The sequence below is a fragment of the Rana temporaria genome, chromosome 5 (assembly GCF_905171775.1).
Source record: "Rana temporaria chromosome 5, aRanTem1.1, whole genome shotgun sequence".
Classification (NCBI taxonomy): domain Eukaryota; kingdom Metazoa; phylum Chordata; class Amphibia; order Anura; family Ranidae; genus Rana; species Rana temporaria.
The window spans coordinates 269474452-269490753 of record NC_053493.1 but is presented as its reverse complement, the minus strand read 5'-3'; the positions used below and the strand labels follow the sequence as shown (position 1 = coordinate 269490753).

The 16302-nt window shown below is 39.6% G+C and overlaps 1 protein-coding gene across 5 annotated transcripts in view; it reads left to right on the top strand.

Annotated features, from left to right (window-relative positions):
• Window positions 1-16302, top strand: part of NFATC1 (nuclear factor of activated T cells 1) — a 271495-nt gene that overhangs the window by 59529 nt on the left and 195664 nt on the right. For all 5 annotated transcript variants that reach the window (XR_005749481.1, XM_040353852.1, XM_040353850.1 and 2 more), the window contains exon 3: window positions 822-981. Coding sequence is in view for 4 of the 5 variants with exons in the window: in XM_040353852.1 (XP_040209786.1) it covers window positions 822-981 (160 nt within the window). In the remaining variant the exon portion in view is untranslated. The remainder of the gene's footprint in view (window positions 1-821; window positions 982-16302) is intronic.

Sequence of the window (16302 nt, the reverse complement as noted above, 5' to 3'; positions counted from 1 at the left end):
CTGGTGTGAAATGGCACTGAATGTCATATTCATTACCGGTACTTATTTTATAAATATATCCTTTGGTGTTCATGCCTTGTATATTTTTTATAATAAAAGCATGTGACTTGGGGCAAATCTCATTCAAACTGTACGGAACTGCGTCTGGTGTGAACCGGTCCTTACCAAACATTCACTGCAGTTTGCATATTCCTGGCGCATTTGTTTAAAAAATTGTAATAACTGATTCACCTGCAGTGAACATTTGCTGAATATCGCTTTTACTACCGCATAAATATGCCCCTGGAAATTTTCACATATTACAAATATCAATTTTTACACCATTTCCTGACTATAGCTAAACCGCATTGCTAAAGACACAGCGCTACCAAATGTGTTTGCATTATTCAGGGAAATCAAAATTTAAAATTTACAAAAAGACAAATTAGGCTCCCCTGTGTGTAACATTTATCCATTGTTTGGTTGCTTTTATATTAATATGTTCACTTTGAGGACGAGTAAAAGCAGTTAGATTGTGGAAAGGGAAACAATGCACGCGGAATTTCCATTGAGTTAAGCAGTCTAATAGCCGGTGTAGCATCAGTGGCTGTACGGCTCTTCATCTTCATGAAGTGGAAAGAGGTTTTGGCTGCTTCATGGCCTTTTAAATTACTTATGTCATGGCATTAGACCTATTGATGAAATTTAAAATGTAAGATAGTGAAAGATGGCCTGCTAATCATGGTCTCTAAAGTAATAGTGCCAAATTCCTGTGGTGTGGGATAATACATTTTGTGTTTAATATTTAATCACTGTTTAATAGCTGTTCTTTTCCATTACAGCCCCTCTCTGCCGGCCCTTGATTGGCATCTGCCATCCCAGTCAGGACCTTATGAACTGCAAATTGAAATGCAGCCCAAATCTCATCACAGAGCTCATTATGAGACGGAAGGAAGCCGAGGGGCGGTGAAAGCATCGACGGGAGGCCATCCCATTGTGCAGGTATGCATGTGATAGGACACCCTGTATACCTTGGCTATGGTTCAAAACACTTTTTATGATGATGGGCAAAGTAGAGCGATGAAATGTACTTTCCCAGAGATGTCACAAATGCTGTGAATTTAATCAGATACTTTACAATACCTACTTTGTTTTCTTAAGCAGTCATAAATTACACAAAATATTTTAAAAACCAGACTAATTTATGACATTAGTGTCTTATGCCTTGTACACACGATCGGAATTTCCGATGAAAAAAGTCAGACGGACATTTTTCATCGGATATTCCGACGGGTCCTTTATCTGACTTTTTTCTGTCTTGAGTTTAGAAATAGAACATGTTTTATTTTTTTACAAAATTTCGATCGTCTGTGTGGAACGGAGAAAAAAACATGCATGCTCAGAATCAAGTCGACGCATGCTCAGAAGCATTGAACTTCATTTTCCTCGGCTCGTCATAGTGTTTTATGTCACCGCGTTTTGGACGGTCGGAATTTGGTGTGTATGCAAGACAGCTTGAACGGAAATTCCGACGGAAAATTCCATCAGATTTTATCCCATCGGAAATTCTGATCGTGTGTACAGGGCATTAGAATGCAGAGGATTAATGATATACTGGATACAAAACTTGTCCTTTTGGGAAAAAAATTCTTAAGCTGTGTACACACTACCATTTTTCATGTCATGGAAAAAAAACTAATTTTTTCTCTACGTGATTCTTGTCAAGCCTGCCTTGCATACACACGATCGTGAAAAAAAAATGCTCGAGCAACAACACGTACGACGGCACTATAAAAGAGAAGTTCCATTCGATTGGCGCTACCCTTTGGGCTGATTATGCAAATTTCCCTTCTCATTACTTGCTTCTGAGCATGCACGTTTTTTTCCCCATCGTTAGAGCCTACACACGACAGTTTTTCACGACGTGAAAAACGACGAGAAAAAATAGAGCATGTTCTAAATTTTTAATGCCCATTTTTCACGTCTAGAAATATGCTCTGGGGCCTACACACGATCCTTTTTAATGACCAATTAAAAAAATTACATTTTTCACGTCATGAAAAACGGTCGTGTGTACGCATGTGATGGCATTGTGTTAGGCCTCGTACACACGACCGTTTTCCTCGACAGAATCCATCAAGAAACTTGGAGGCACAGCTTTTTTGCCAAGGAAAACGGTCGTGTGTATGTTTTTCGTCAAGAAAACTGACGTGGAACTCGATGAGAAAAAAAGAGAACAAGTTCTCCTTTTCCTCATCGGGAGTCTCAATTTCCTCATCGTGTTTCTCGTCGGGCTGGTTTACGACGAGAAACACGTTCGTGTGTATGCTTAGAAACCCATGCATGCTCAGAATAAAGTATGAGACGGGAGCGCACCTTCGGTAAAAGTAGTGTTCGTAATGGAGATAGCACATTCGTCACGCTGTAACAGACTGAAAAGTGTGAAGCCTCGTACACACGGCCGAGGAACTCGACGTGCCAAACACATCGAGTTCCTCGGCCAGTTCAGCCCTGAAGCCGCCGAGGAGCTCGGCGGGGCGAGAGCTCCCATTGAACAACGAGGAAATAGAGAACATGTTCTCTATTTCCTCGCCGAGGTCCTCGTCGGCTTCCTCGGCCGAAAGTGTACACACGACCAGTTTCCTCGGCAGAATTCAGCCAGAAACTCGGTCGGAAGCTGAATTCTGCCGAGGAAACTGGTCGTGTGTACGAGGCCTGAATCGTCTCTCACCAAACTTTTACTTAACACGCAGTAACATGAGATAAGCTAAAGCAGCCCCAAGGGTGGCGCCAATGGAATAGAACTTCCCCTTTATAGTGCCGTTGTACGTGTTGAACGTCACCGCGTTTGAGAACTACAAGATTTTGTCTTGACAGTGTGTACACAAAGAAAGCTTGTCAAGATTCTCGACAAGCCTAACAAGGAACTCGTCGAGGAAAACAATGTTTAATTTACGACGAGTTCCTCGTTTGTGTGTATGAAGCCTTAGGCCCCGTACACACGACCAGTTTCCTCGGCAGAATTCAGCTTCCGACCGAGTTTCTGGCTGAATTCTGCCGAGGAAACTGGCCGTGTGTACACTTTCGGCCGAGGAAGCCGACGAGGACCTCGGCGAGGAAATAGAGAACATGTTCTCTATTTCCTCGTTGTTCTATGGGAGCTCTCGTCCCGCCGAGCTCCTCGGCGGCTTCAGTGCTGAACTGGCCGAGGAACTCGATGTGTTTGGCACGTCGAGTTCCTCGGCCGTGTGTACGAGGCTTTAGCCATGGAATGGACCAAAGTGTAGCACTTTGTAGCAGTGGCATATAAACAGGTGGTAATTGCCCCCTCCTGCCAGAGGGGTTATATTTATCTTGACCAGCAATGTAGGTCTGCTCTTTTTCTTTTTTCCTGCAAGTGAGAAACTGGAAGGGATGCAAGAAAAACAAAAGCTTTAGCGCTACAAGTGTCTGTATTTTGTCCATTAAAATTAAAATAGACTTAAAAAAATACTTAGTTAACCGCAGGGCAAAACATTATACATTTGGAGTGCAAAAGACAGATTCAACTTTCAAACAAAGGAGTCTTGTTTTTTGATACCTTGCAGTCATATATACTACAGTAAGGCATTAAATGTATCCCTTTAAAATAATTTTTAGATTTTTATACACAAAAGTATTTTGTCACGGAAGTAGTAAATGTTCCAGGGTATACTTTTAAAGTTTCTTATAATCTGATACATCTATTGATACAGGAACATGAGTCTCGAAGATTTCTGTTGTGATTGCCCTTTTCATTTTCAGCACAAACATCCTGCCACTTTCACCATTGGGTACATCTGTCCATTTCAGTATTGTAATAGGAAAACTTTAAAGGTATACCCCCAGACTTTTATATTAAAAGTGGTTGCAAACCACAGTCATGAAATTTGAACAAAGCACATAAAGTATATATGTAGTGTTTACTTATCTCTCCCCAAAGCTCTAAGTGTTGTTTCTCTCTGGTGCTTCGTTCCTCTCTTATCAGAATGAGTCACTTCTGAGAAGTTTTCCCAACACATGAGATACATTTGTGACGGGGAGGACAGCTCGGCACACAGCTTGCCTATTGACAACACAGCTTTTTATCCTTCCTTTAATCCTGTCCTGTGTGAAGTGGGGTGTGTCCCTTTCCTCCAACCAGTTCTCACACACTGTAACTGCAGCTCTCCACCCCCTCCTCTGTGCTCCTGACAGGTGAAGAACAATTTTAACACGATTCTACCCATTTGAAGGGGCATAGGGAAGAGATAACTTCAGATAAACAAGTAAAACTTATGTAGAAGGATTTATTTCATATCTGTATAACATCTGAGGCTGTTCACTTCACTGGGTATATGAGGGGGTTTGAAACCACTATAAAGAAATATAGATATGTTAAGCTTCTCCCCAGACAATTAGAATTCTGCCCAAGACCTGCCTATATGTTGAAAAACATCAAGACCAATGCTAAAGTCTGTCCTAAGGATTCTGAAACGTTGGTCAGTCCATTACCAATTGGGACAGTTGGTGATACATGTCATCAACACAGTACAAAGGTTTGACCCAACATGATTTGGTACACATAATATACTTGGCAACTCTATAAATTATGGCTGTTTTTCTTTGGGCTGAATTCAGACAGATTAATCTGAATCTTGGTTTCTCTTCAGTTTTACAACATTGGAGTTCTCACATTCAAGAGGTCAAACTATATAGGATTACATTACATGGGAAAATGCTGATTGCTAATCTGAAGAGGTTTCATTGAATGACACATAGGGGGTTATTTACTAAAGGCAAATCCACTTTGCACTTGGAAGTTCAGTCGCTGTAGATCTGAGGGGGACATGCAAGGAAAATAAAAAACAGCATTTTATCTTGCACATGATTGGATGATAAAATCAGCAGAGATTCCCCTCATTTCCGATCTTCCACTCAGATCTACAGCAACTGCACTTCCAAGTGCACTTGTACTGCAGAGTGGATTTGCCTTTAGTAAATCAATCCCATAATATCAGACACCAAGTAATTAATTGTATCCCCCTTAAAAGTAATTGTAGTTTTTCAGCCATGTGACTTTAATTTTACATTTTCACTGAAATCTATATAACTGCTGCTTTTCCAAAAATAAAGAGCCTTAAACACGATCATTTTTCGGCATGAAAAAAAAACAATGTTTTTCGGCATGTAAAAAAAAACGAAGTTTTTCCAACTTCATCATTAAAACGACGTTGCCCACACACCATCGTTTTAAAAAAATGCTCTAGCAAAGCGCGGTGACGTACAACATGTACAACGGTACTCTAAAGGGGCTGCTTTTGCTGATTCCGTGTTAGTAAAAGACGATTCAGGCTTTTCTGTCTGTTACAGCGTGATGAATGTGCTTACTCCATTATGAATGGTAGTTTTACCAAAACGAGCGCTCCCGTCTCATAACTTGCTTCTGAGCATGTGCGGGTTTTTAACGTCGTTTTAGCCCACACACGATCATTTTTTACAACCTGAAAAACGGCATTGTTTAAAACGACGTTAAAAAATGCATCATGTTCTAAAAAAAATTGTCGTTTTTCAGAACCCGAAAAATAATGTGAAGCCCACACACGATCATTTTAAATTACATTTTTTTTAAAACGACGTTTTTTTCATGCCGAAAAATGATCGTGTGTACACGGAATTAGACTGGTGTGTTGACTTTGTGAATACATTAGTGGATTTATTTACGAAGCTAACTCAAAGTCAATCATATTTCATCTGTCTTCTCATTTAGCTATACTAAACTGAAATCTGATTATTTGCAATACGTTAGTAGACTTGGTAGCTTGTCATTGAACTTTGTGCTACCATTTTTAGTTTTCTTCCTTTTTTTAATGTAGATTATATGAGATTCTGAGTCCACCAGTAATTTCTGAGTGACTACAGTACATAATGCATTTGTTTATCTTATTTGATGTATGAATTATTTTGTTAAAATATAATCTAATAAATTAGACGTCTAAAGAAAACAAATTAAAAGATTTTGCCAGACTGAATAATGCTTGAAAACGTGGCAGATGGCATCTTATTCTTTACTCATAAAACAATATATTATGCAGTAAAAATATTAATATGAAAAGCAACTTGTCCCTTCTCCTTTCCTCTTCTCTTCCCCTTTGGATTATAACACTCCCCCCCCACTGTTTTTTTTTTCTCTCCCTCTTATGCCATGTACACACAATCGGTTTTACAGATGAAAAAAGTCAGATGGACTTTTTCCATCGGACAAACCAAACGTGTGTGGGCCCCATCAATCTTTTTTTTTATCGGTGTTAAAAAATAGAACATGTTTAATATTTTTCCCGATGGAAAAAAAAAGATAGTAAAAAACGATCGTCTGTGTGGAATTCCATTGCAGAAAAATCCATGCATGCTCAGAATCAAGTCGGAAGCATTGAACTTAATTTTTCTCAGCACGTCGTAGTGTTTTACGTCACCGCGTTTTGAACGGAATTTAGTCTGATAGTGTGTATGCAAGACTGATGAAGGTCAGCTTCATCGGATTTCCGATTAAAAAATCCATTGGGTTTTAGACCTTCGGAATTCCGAATGCGTGTACAGGGCTGTACTGATCTCAGGGTGCCAGACTCCAAGATGCTTCAATCCCTGAACCTCAATTATTAACTGTCCAGATGCATTCAAATGACCACAAGTAGGGGTTGATTTACCAAAAGCAAATAGACTGTTCACTTTAAAGGGGATTTTAGTGTTTAAGCAAACTTTTTTTTTTACATTTTGCTTGACTGGTTATTTATTTACTACAGGTACTTATATAGCGCTGTAAATTTTACGCAGCGCTTTACACAAATATATTATACATATACATCAGTCCCTGCCCTCAAGTACCTTACAACTCTGAAGCCTCGTACACACGACCGAGGAACTCGACGGGCGAAACACATCGTTTTTCTCCATTCCCATCGAGGAAATAGAGAACTTGCTCTCTTTTTGGCTCGTCAAGTTTCTCGACAGTTTCCTCGATGAAAATGTACACACGACCGGTTCCCTCGGCAAAAAAATATCTCCCAGCAATTTTCTTGCTGGTTTTTGCCGAGAAACTCGGTCGTGTGTACGAGGCCTGACAGGGCTGGAATGCAACTGATCAGTGTTCTAACGTATACCTGCCAAATGTTTCTTTCTCATGCAGCACTGATTAACCACTTCAACCCCGGACCATTTGGCTGGCCAAAGAGCAGGCCACTTTTTGCAATTCGGCACTGCGTCGCTTTAACTGACAATTGCACGGTCGTGTGACGTGGCTCCCAAAACAAAATTGACGTCCTTTTTTTCCCACAAATAGATCTTTTTTTTTTTGTGGTATTTGATCACCTCTGCGGTTTTTATTTTTTGCGCTATAAACAAAAATAGAGCGACAATTTTCGACCAAAGGACATGCAATGGCTGAATGACCCTGTTTTTACTCCTTACTCACTAGTGCGCATGTGTTTTACTTGAAACATGTCACACTTAATAATATACACTAGTCCATTGGTATGACTCCTGCAAGTGTCCATACACAGTATAAAGTGAATTTCAATGCTATCACATTTAAGATGAGCATCACATGCACATAATACGCTTGAATCATACCCTTGTTTTTAAACAGCTATTTCAACATAATTTTATTTGAGGGAAAATAGTTTAATGACTTTAAAATAGCTGTGCAAAATGTAAAATGAGCTTAAAGTGTATTGAAAACAGTAACATGGAACTGTTTGTCTTCAGCATAAGTGACATCCAGTCAACTTGGGCTGGCTATCCCTCTCCCCTGACTAGCTTAAAAAATGTAGACAGCCTTTTACACACTTTCCCCATTCTGTTTGCTTTTGCTAAAAAAAAAACAGTTTATACTGCAGAATTATGTACCCGTCACAGACTAAATACAGTGTAATATGTGCATACTGCTATCCCTCATCATTTGGCGATGATTATGTCTACTCTCTTAGTCGTCCTTTATTTTTTTTCAATACACATAAGATAAATTTGTCATATACTGCACACCTAGAAAATAAATCCTCTTTTCTGCGTGGGCTGGAAGCACAAAATGCATCTTAACTATTCTTTGAGGTTTGAATATGCAATCAACAGGAAATGTTTTGAAACAGAATTTGGTAAAATAAATAAATAAAATAATTTTTTGATGTGTGTGTATGTATGTGTATATATATATATATATGTATATATATATATATATATATATATATATATATATATATATATATATATATATATATATATATATATATATACACATAAATACATATATATATATATATATATATATATATATATATATATATATATACACACATACACATGTATATTATAGTGTGTGTATACATATATATATATATGTATACACACACTATAATATATATATGTGTGTGTGTGTATATATGTATGTGTATGTGTGTATACATATATATATATATATATATATGTGTGTGTGTGTATATATATATATATATATATATATATATATATATATATATATATATATAATGTGTGTGTGTGTATTTATATATGTCTATACACACACACAAGGGGTCTTCAAATAGTTTTTGCACTTTATTATAGAGCTAAAACATTTTTTTTTGAAGAGCATTATATATATATATAAAATCAGTCCAGGATTGTTGCATTTTAAAATGCAGCAATTACTAATCCGTACAGTATGGAAATTACAATGACTTCACACACTATGTTTTATATAATGCCGATCAAAATGAAATGGTGAAATATTATATGTATACAATATTGAAATGGGCCATGATACATTGAGGCATTATTCAGGGAGACAATACCCTGCCAAGACTATTATATGTCAGTGTTTAAGCAGCGTGTAAATACTTGTGTGCTAGGTGAAAATAGGAGAAGTAGATGCAAATCGTTTTATTTGATTCGTCGGCATAAAGCAGACAACTGAGCCAATAAATAGACAGCCTATCAAGCAAAGAGCAGAAAGCTCAACTCAAAGTTTGGTGACCAGGTTGGAATTTAAAGAATGTCTTGGAAAACTTCTAAACAAACTCAGCTATATGATATACTTTTGACGTTGGGTAGGGGTTCCAAGAATTCCTAGATTTTTTTTTTTTTTTACAGTGACTCTCATCTCCAGGTTTGAAAACAGGATTAATTTTAGCATTAACAATTTCAAAACTGAAATCTACTCTTGTCTCTTCTCTGGTCATGTGCTCCCTAAGCCCTGATTCATACCTGAGCATTTTGTAGCTTGAAGCTCAAAGCCTCAAAGTGCCCAACAACCAAAATTGTGGTTAAATTGTGCCTGTTCACATATGAGTGCTCGGGGGACACAGAAAAATACTCAGAAAAATATTGCCTGTAAGCAGTCACACTCAGCCTAAAATCTGCAGCTCCGCTAGGCACTGGTTGTATTCTGGTGATCTGACGCATCTGGTCGCTGCCTCACCGGTCCGGGCTTATCTCCAAAACGTACCTCGTCAGGTGGTATGTTTAGGAGAATTCTAATTGACGGCACCGACCAATCAAAATCCTCGTAGCCCGTCCTGTCACTGCGGGCGAAGAGGATAGATTTCAAATCCCCAGACCGGTACAGTGCAGGGATTGCCGGACTCCAGGTTAGCGGGACCGGGGGAAGGGCTTTGATGGGGAGGGGATCCAGTGTAAGTTCACCTTAAGCCTCGTACACACGACTGAGAAACTTGATGGGCGAAACACATCGTTTTGCTTGTCGAGTTCCTTGTTAGGCTGTCGAGGATCTCGGCGAGCCAAATTTCTCCATTGCCGTCGAGGAAAAAGAAGACATGCTCTCTTTTTGGCTCGACGAGATCCTCGACAGTTTCCTTGTCGAAAAGTGTACACACGACCGGTTTCCTCTGCAAAAAAAATATACCAGCAAGTTTCTTGCTGGTTTTTGCAGAGAAACTCGGTCATGTGTATAGACTGTGCACTTTGCAGTTGCTCCAGAGCTTAGTAAGTGATGTAAAGCTTCACTTTGAGAAGAATGTCACTTGCAAAAACAGGAAAAACAAAAAAAAAATGAATTTTTGCTTGCACATAATTGGATGATGGACATCCGCAGAGCTTCTGCTCATTTACTAAGCTCTGAAGCAACTGCTCTTGCAGAGTGCCAATGCACTTTGAAAAGTGCACAGTCTTTTTGCTTTTAGTAAATCAACCCCAGAATCTCAACCCGCCAGTTTTTTTTTAGTCCTCCTAAATGTAATTGTAGTTTACATGTAAAATTTGAGAGGAGAAAAGGTCTACCAAAGGCTCATTTCACAAAACTACTCAATCTTTAATCTCCTCCAGCCTCTTTGCATCCAGTTCTTGTCTGCATGCAAGCACGTTGGCAACTGCTTCGTATCATTTCTCATGGCCGGTTTCCTGGTGATGAGAATGGCTGACTGTTTGTGCATTGTGCATCAGCACAGCTGCTTGTAATCCCCATTGGGAGAGAGCATGGGAGAGGGTGAGCACACAGGAGAATGCTTGGGAGACATGAACTGAACGTTGTCACTCTATAATAGGAAGTATCTACACATGGACCTTTACCAGGTAATAAAAAAGTAGGCATTTTAAACAGTGAAATTACTTTTGAAATGACCTTAACACGTTAACGCTTCCATGAGATTTTAGTAATTGGGTTTACATATACTTTAAGCACTTTTTATGGCCAACTAGTAAATTTAGCTGCAGACATTTGTATCGGGCCAAAATAAAAGACAGTTTGGAAAGGACGAGTGAGCTAAATGTTTCATATTATTGTAAAGTATCCTTTTCATTTTATGCCTAGTGTTCTCTCATACTTGTAAATCTACTAGGACAGGTAAATAAGCTGTGCCCAACTGCTGTTCTAATTATAGTTCAGGGTCAAGGAGAAAGTTTAATTACAACTCATTTGAAACAAGGAGAATATTTTTGTAGCTGTGAATCACAAGGAAGAGGAGGTAGAGCTGGAATGGCAGACTGAAAGGAAACCCTCTAAATTGGTGTCTGTAGCTTGGTGTTTTCATTATCCGTTACCTGTAATTTATGTTGGGGTAATGCACAAATTGCTAGCCTGTACCCCACCCATCTTTCCTTGGCACTCACGCCTGCACACATTAACTGAAAAGCCCTGTGTCTATTGTCCATATGCTTCTATAATGTATCAGAGGTGCAAAAAAAAAAAAAAAAAAAAAGACATTAAAACACATCTGTGAGCCAGGATGCAATTATTATATGTAATGAAGCCAAGCAAACATACCACAAAGCAGACATTTTATAGCTCAATCATAAACGGCTGGCACTTTTTACCAGCAACGCTGCACAGGTTATTGCCGTATGCACATGGCCAGCACTTGCCAAATAATACATTCACACATATTCAGCGTGAAAGAGATTACATTGGAGTCAATGATTTCATCAGCTGGAAACCGTAAGTTTGATGGTTGGGATCACGCCAGTTGTCTCTGTAGTTTTCACCACTGCCTTTATTTCAATAAACATAAATAACAGATTGGCGATTCCAAGTGGCAGAACAGTACTGTAGCATGTTATTCAGTTTCATTGGTCTTCTGATCTATCTCTACTTCCCGATATAAATTCCTCCGAGCTGGTTATATCATGTCTGGGGTTGCTGGAATGAAAATATCAGAAATGCTCTGTGTAACACTCAGACACATGGCCAAGGACTAGTTGCATATTACACTCAATGCACCCCTTAATCAGGTACATGTGCTCATTCATGCATACAGCCAAACATTGAATCAAGTATTTGTAACTTAGCACTTAATGCATGCAGACATGGCTACATCATAGGCGAGGTTGAAAAAAGTCCAACCTTGTTTGTGATTTTATGTCAGTATTACATTGTATACAGTATTCCTGTATGTTGTGGTCGTTCAGGTGCTTATTTAATATTTTTTTTTAATTATCGATTTTCCTTGCTGAAACCACCGCCTGTGGAAGGGAATTCCACATCCTTACCGCTCTGACAGTAAAGAACCCTCTATGCAGTTTAAGGTTAAACCTTAAATTTTTGCCTGAACCACCCTCTCTTATAGTGGTTGTAAAAGCTTTATGGTTTTTAACCTAATGCATTATCTGCATTAAGGTAAAAAAAAACTTCAATGTCCATCTCCCCCTCCCCTCAGAAAAGGTTCTCTAAACCTGGTCTTTATCGAGAGCTGTGTCTGAGAGCAGCAGGACTTTCCGCTCTCTCTCCTCTCAGGACATAAAGGCAGCAGCATGAGCCATTGGATCCTCCTGCTGTCAATCAAATTTTGTGAGGGGGAGCAGGAGGTGGGGCTGATCCACATTGTCTGCATCTATGGATGCAGGCAGCGTGACTCAGAATTGAGCCCGCACACGTGCCCCCATAGCAAGTGACTTGCTAAGGGGGCACTCAGAGATATACAAGTGCAAATTGAAGAGGAATGTTTGGCCAGCTACACCCTAAAAAAGTTTATTTTATTGTAAAAATAATAAAATCACAAAAAACATGCCACAGCAAACCAGGTACAAGCTGACACGTTTCACACTAAAGCTTAGTGCTTAATCATAGCTATGATTTTTGTGATTTTATTATTTTTACAATCAAAGAAACTTTTGGAGTGCGGCTATCCAAACATTCCTCTTCAATTTGCATTACCATGTGCATTGCCAGCACCCGTGGCTTTGGATTTTGTAAGGAGGTTACATCTTCTGCCTTGAGCGGTGACTCCCTTTCTCTATTTGATATACAAGTGCTTTGGACTACAAGCATGTTTCAGGAACAAATTATGCTCGCAATCCAAGGTTTTACTGTATATCATTGTATAATTTTACACTGTGTTTACTGAAGTGGTTTGACAGAACTGTTTTCTACTAGCTTACCACAAAGTTTTCACAGCAGAACAATAATAAGCCGTGTTGTGGATGGGTATTGTGACCACCAAATTAGATTCTCTTGTGTATAAATTTGAAAAAGTTTATATTGTGAGGGTAAAAACGTGAAATGCGGTGGCTTCATCTTCTTACATCTAAGGACAAATACAAAGTTCAGGACAATTTTATGAATCATGTTCCCTTACCCTTGTGTGCGTACAGTTCGTGTTTTAGTGCATCATTTTTCTTGTAAGGTTTTGGTCTAGTTTTATTTCTTCTTAGTGTTTTACTTCCTGCTTGATTAAATAGCGGCATGCCCTAGTAAATCAAGTTAGCTACTATTATGACAGTTTTCTTACAAATAAACGTGGTCATTGTTTTACTTAGAAAGTTAATGCTTTTATTTTTCTGAAATGGCAAAGCACGTCCTAATAGTTACTTAATAAAGCAGTGCGTGTGTCACCTCTGCTTCCAATAAGCTTTGCATGCAGTCATTGTGTAACCTCTGTCATACAGACAGGCACCCTTGCACATCATATATTTTGAAGAGGTGTGAAGTATTTTTGTGTGCGCATGTAAAAAAAAAATCACTTGCCATAAAGCAAAATGAACAAAGAACAGATGTCCACTGCACAAAGGACAAGCCATTTTTATCACTTAATTCATTTATTTTGGTTACAAGTAAAAGCGATCCATATGAAAGCCATACAAGAGAATACATGCAGCTGACTTCTCAGATGAATATTGTTGTGTGGAAGCCATGTATGGCTTGGCTCAGCCAGCAACCAAACGCACAATTATTTTCAGTTTACCTGCCAAGTGCCAGGCATATAACATGAGGCAAGCGATACATTTTTTTATAGGTCTGGCTATAACTAAGCATCTATAATATCTTGCTTAGGGGGTTGCTTGCTTCTAAGAGGTATCTCTAAGGTCTGCTTGTATTTAATATACGATCAATCATTATTACAAAAACCAAATAGCAAGAGGACGTTTAAAAAAAAAAAAAAAAAAGTCTGTGCTTCTGTAGTAAAGTCACCAATCGGCATATGGGAAGCATTTATAGCTGGACTGGCTGTATTTGATGGATCTTTTTAGACTTTTCTTCTAAATTGATCGCTCCACAAAATACACTGATCAGCGACAATATATCCTGTGCAGTTCACATCATATACAGTTTCTGTTTGTCAGGCCTCGTACACGCGACCGAGAAACTCGACAGGCGAAACACATCGTTTTGCTCGTCGAGTTCTTTGTGAAGCCGACAAGAAACTCGACAAGCCAATTTTCTCCATTCCCGTCAAGAAAATAGAGAACACGCTCTCTTTTTGGCTCGTCGAGTTTCTCGACAGTTTCCTCGACGGAAATGTACACACGACTGGTTTCCTCTGCAAAAAAATATCTCCCAGCAAGTTTCTTGCTGGTTTTTGCCGATAAACTCGGTCGTGTGTACGAGGCCTAACTGGAATCACATTGCCTTCAATAGACTTTGTGATTAACTATACGTAAGCTACATTTTTTTTAATCGCCTATACCAGTGGGCACCAAACTGCAGCACGGGGGCCGGATGCAGCCCTTTGCTTGCTTTTATCCAGCCCTTGTGGCATTATTCTCCCCACTGTCTGTAACAGGCGGGCATAGTTCCTGCAACTGACACCAATGATGGGGTAGTATTACGCCTATTGATGCCAGGACATTTTCTTCTCCCACTGGCCACAGTCTGCCCTAACTAAATTTTGAAGGACAGTAAACTGGCCCTTTGTTTATAAAGTTTGGGGACCAATGACTTATACCATTGAAGTGGTTAAAGTGATACTAAAGTCTTTTTGTGTGTTTCAAAATAACAAACATGTTATACTTACCTGCTTTGTGCAATAGTTTTGCACAGTGCAGCCCACATCCTCCTCTACTCTGGTCCTTCGTCGGTGCACCCGGCCCCTCCCTCCTGCCGAGTGTCCACTCAGCAAGCAGCTTGCTATGGGGACACCCGACCCAAGCTATAGCTCCGTGTGTCCATTCAGACACAGAGCTGTGGCTAGGCCCTGCCTCTCTCCTCATTGGCTCACTGACTTTGACAGCAGTGGGAGCCTATGGCACACCGCTGTCGTCTCAGCCAATCAGGAAGGAGAGTCCTGCACAGCCAAGTCTCCTGCCACATCACTGGATAGAGGGGGGCTAGGGGGGCTGTTGCACACAGAAGGTGTTCTCTCTGAATGCATATGCATTCAGATAAAAAACCTTCTGCCTTTACAACCCCTTTAATATTGTGCACACATGCAGCCATGCACCCACAAACACATAAGAACCCAGGTGCCCCACCTGCAGCTTTTTTGTGGTTTAAGTGTGGCCCTTGGACCCCAACAGTCAGTAGTGAAGCATTCTTTTTTGAAGGGGCCTTTTATAGTTGTAATCTCTATTTAATGTAACATGCCCCTTATCTCTGACTGTCTCCTACTGCATAACCTCAGTCTCCACCCCTGCAGAACAGTCTCTAACCATTCCCTGTAGCAAGCCAGTTTATGGCAGTCTTCTGTAATATTACAAATAATAAATATTCTATGTGACCCTCTGTAAGTAATAGGGGCTGCATTTGAAGCCACCTAAACCGTGTAAGTTGACCAACACTGCTTAGACATAATACTCTTAAAGCCCAGCTTCTTCCAACACTTTTGTTTGTATGTTTTGAGTATAGTCAAGAAAGGCATTGAAGCTTTTTCAGGATTTTATTTCAGCAAAGTAGAGAAAGGTTAGAATCCTTATTACAATTTTAAAGTACATTAAATGAAGGCTTCTGTATGGCAGTCTAAACGATTACCAAATCCAAATACATGCACTTTTGTCTTCCCTGACGGAGCCAAATCCTCCTTCAATGGTGTTTACCCCAGCCCCAGCCATAGATAATAATTCGAGCTGCAAGAGGCGAATCAGTTCGCATGTGTAGCGCTATACAAGTCATTCATTCATTCAGATGCACATAACCACTATTCTCTATGGCTGGACCAGTACACACACAACTTGTCACAAAGTCAACGGAATACTTAAAGTGTCACTAAACCCAGGACCCTGCATTCACTAAATTTGGTTTCCCACAGTACACAGAACATGGAAATGCATTGTGTTTGTAAATATAAACTGCTAAATATCTTTTCTCATCAGCAGTATATAGCAGTCTTATGATTTCTATTAGTGTCCGGCTGAGCACTGGTTAAAGCTTGTAGAAGGTGTTTTTATTCTCCCCTGACTGTCCTATGAGGCTGCATGACTTATGACACTCTGTCTGGACAGTGCTGATTGGCCCTGTGCTGATAACATCCACTCTCCCAAAAAAGACAAAAACTCTCTAGCAATACAAACCAAACTGAGCATGTGCAGAGTGCCTCCAAGGCTCTGTACTATCAGCAGTTGGATTGGGGACAGAAAACAAAGGGGAGGTTCAGAGAAGACAGGATCAAACAGTAT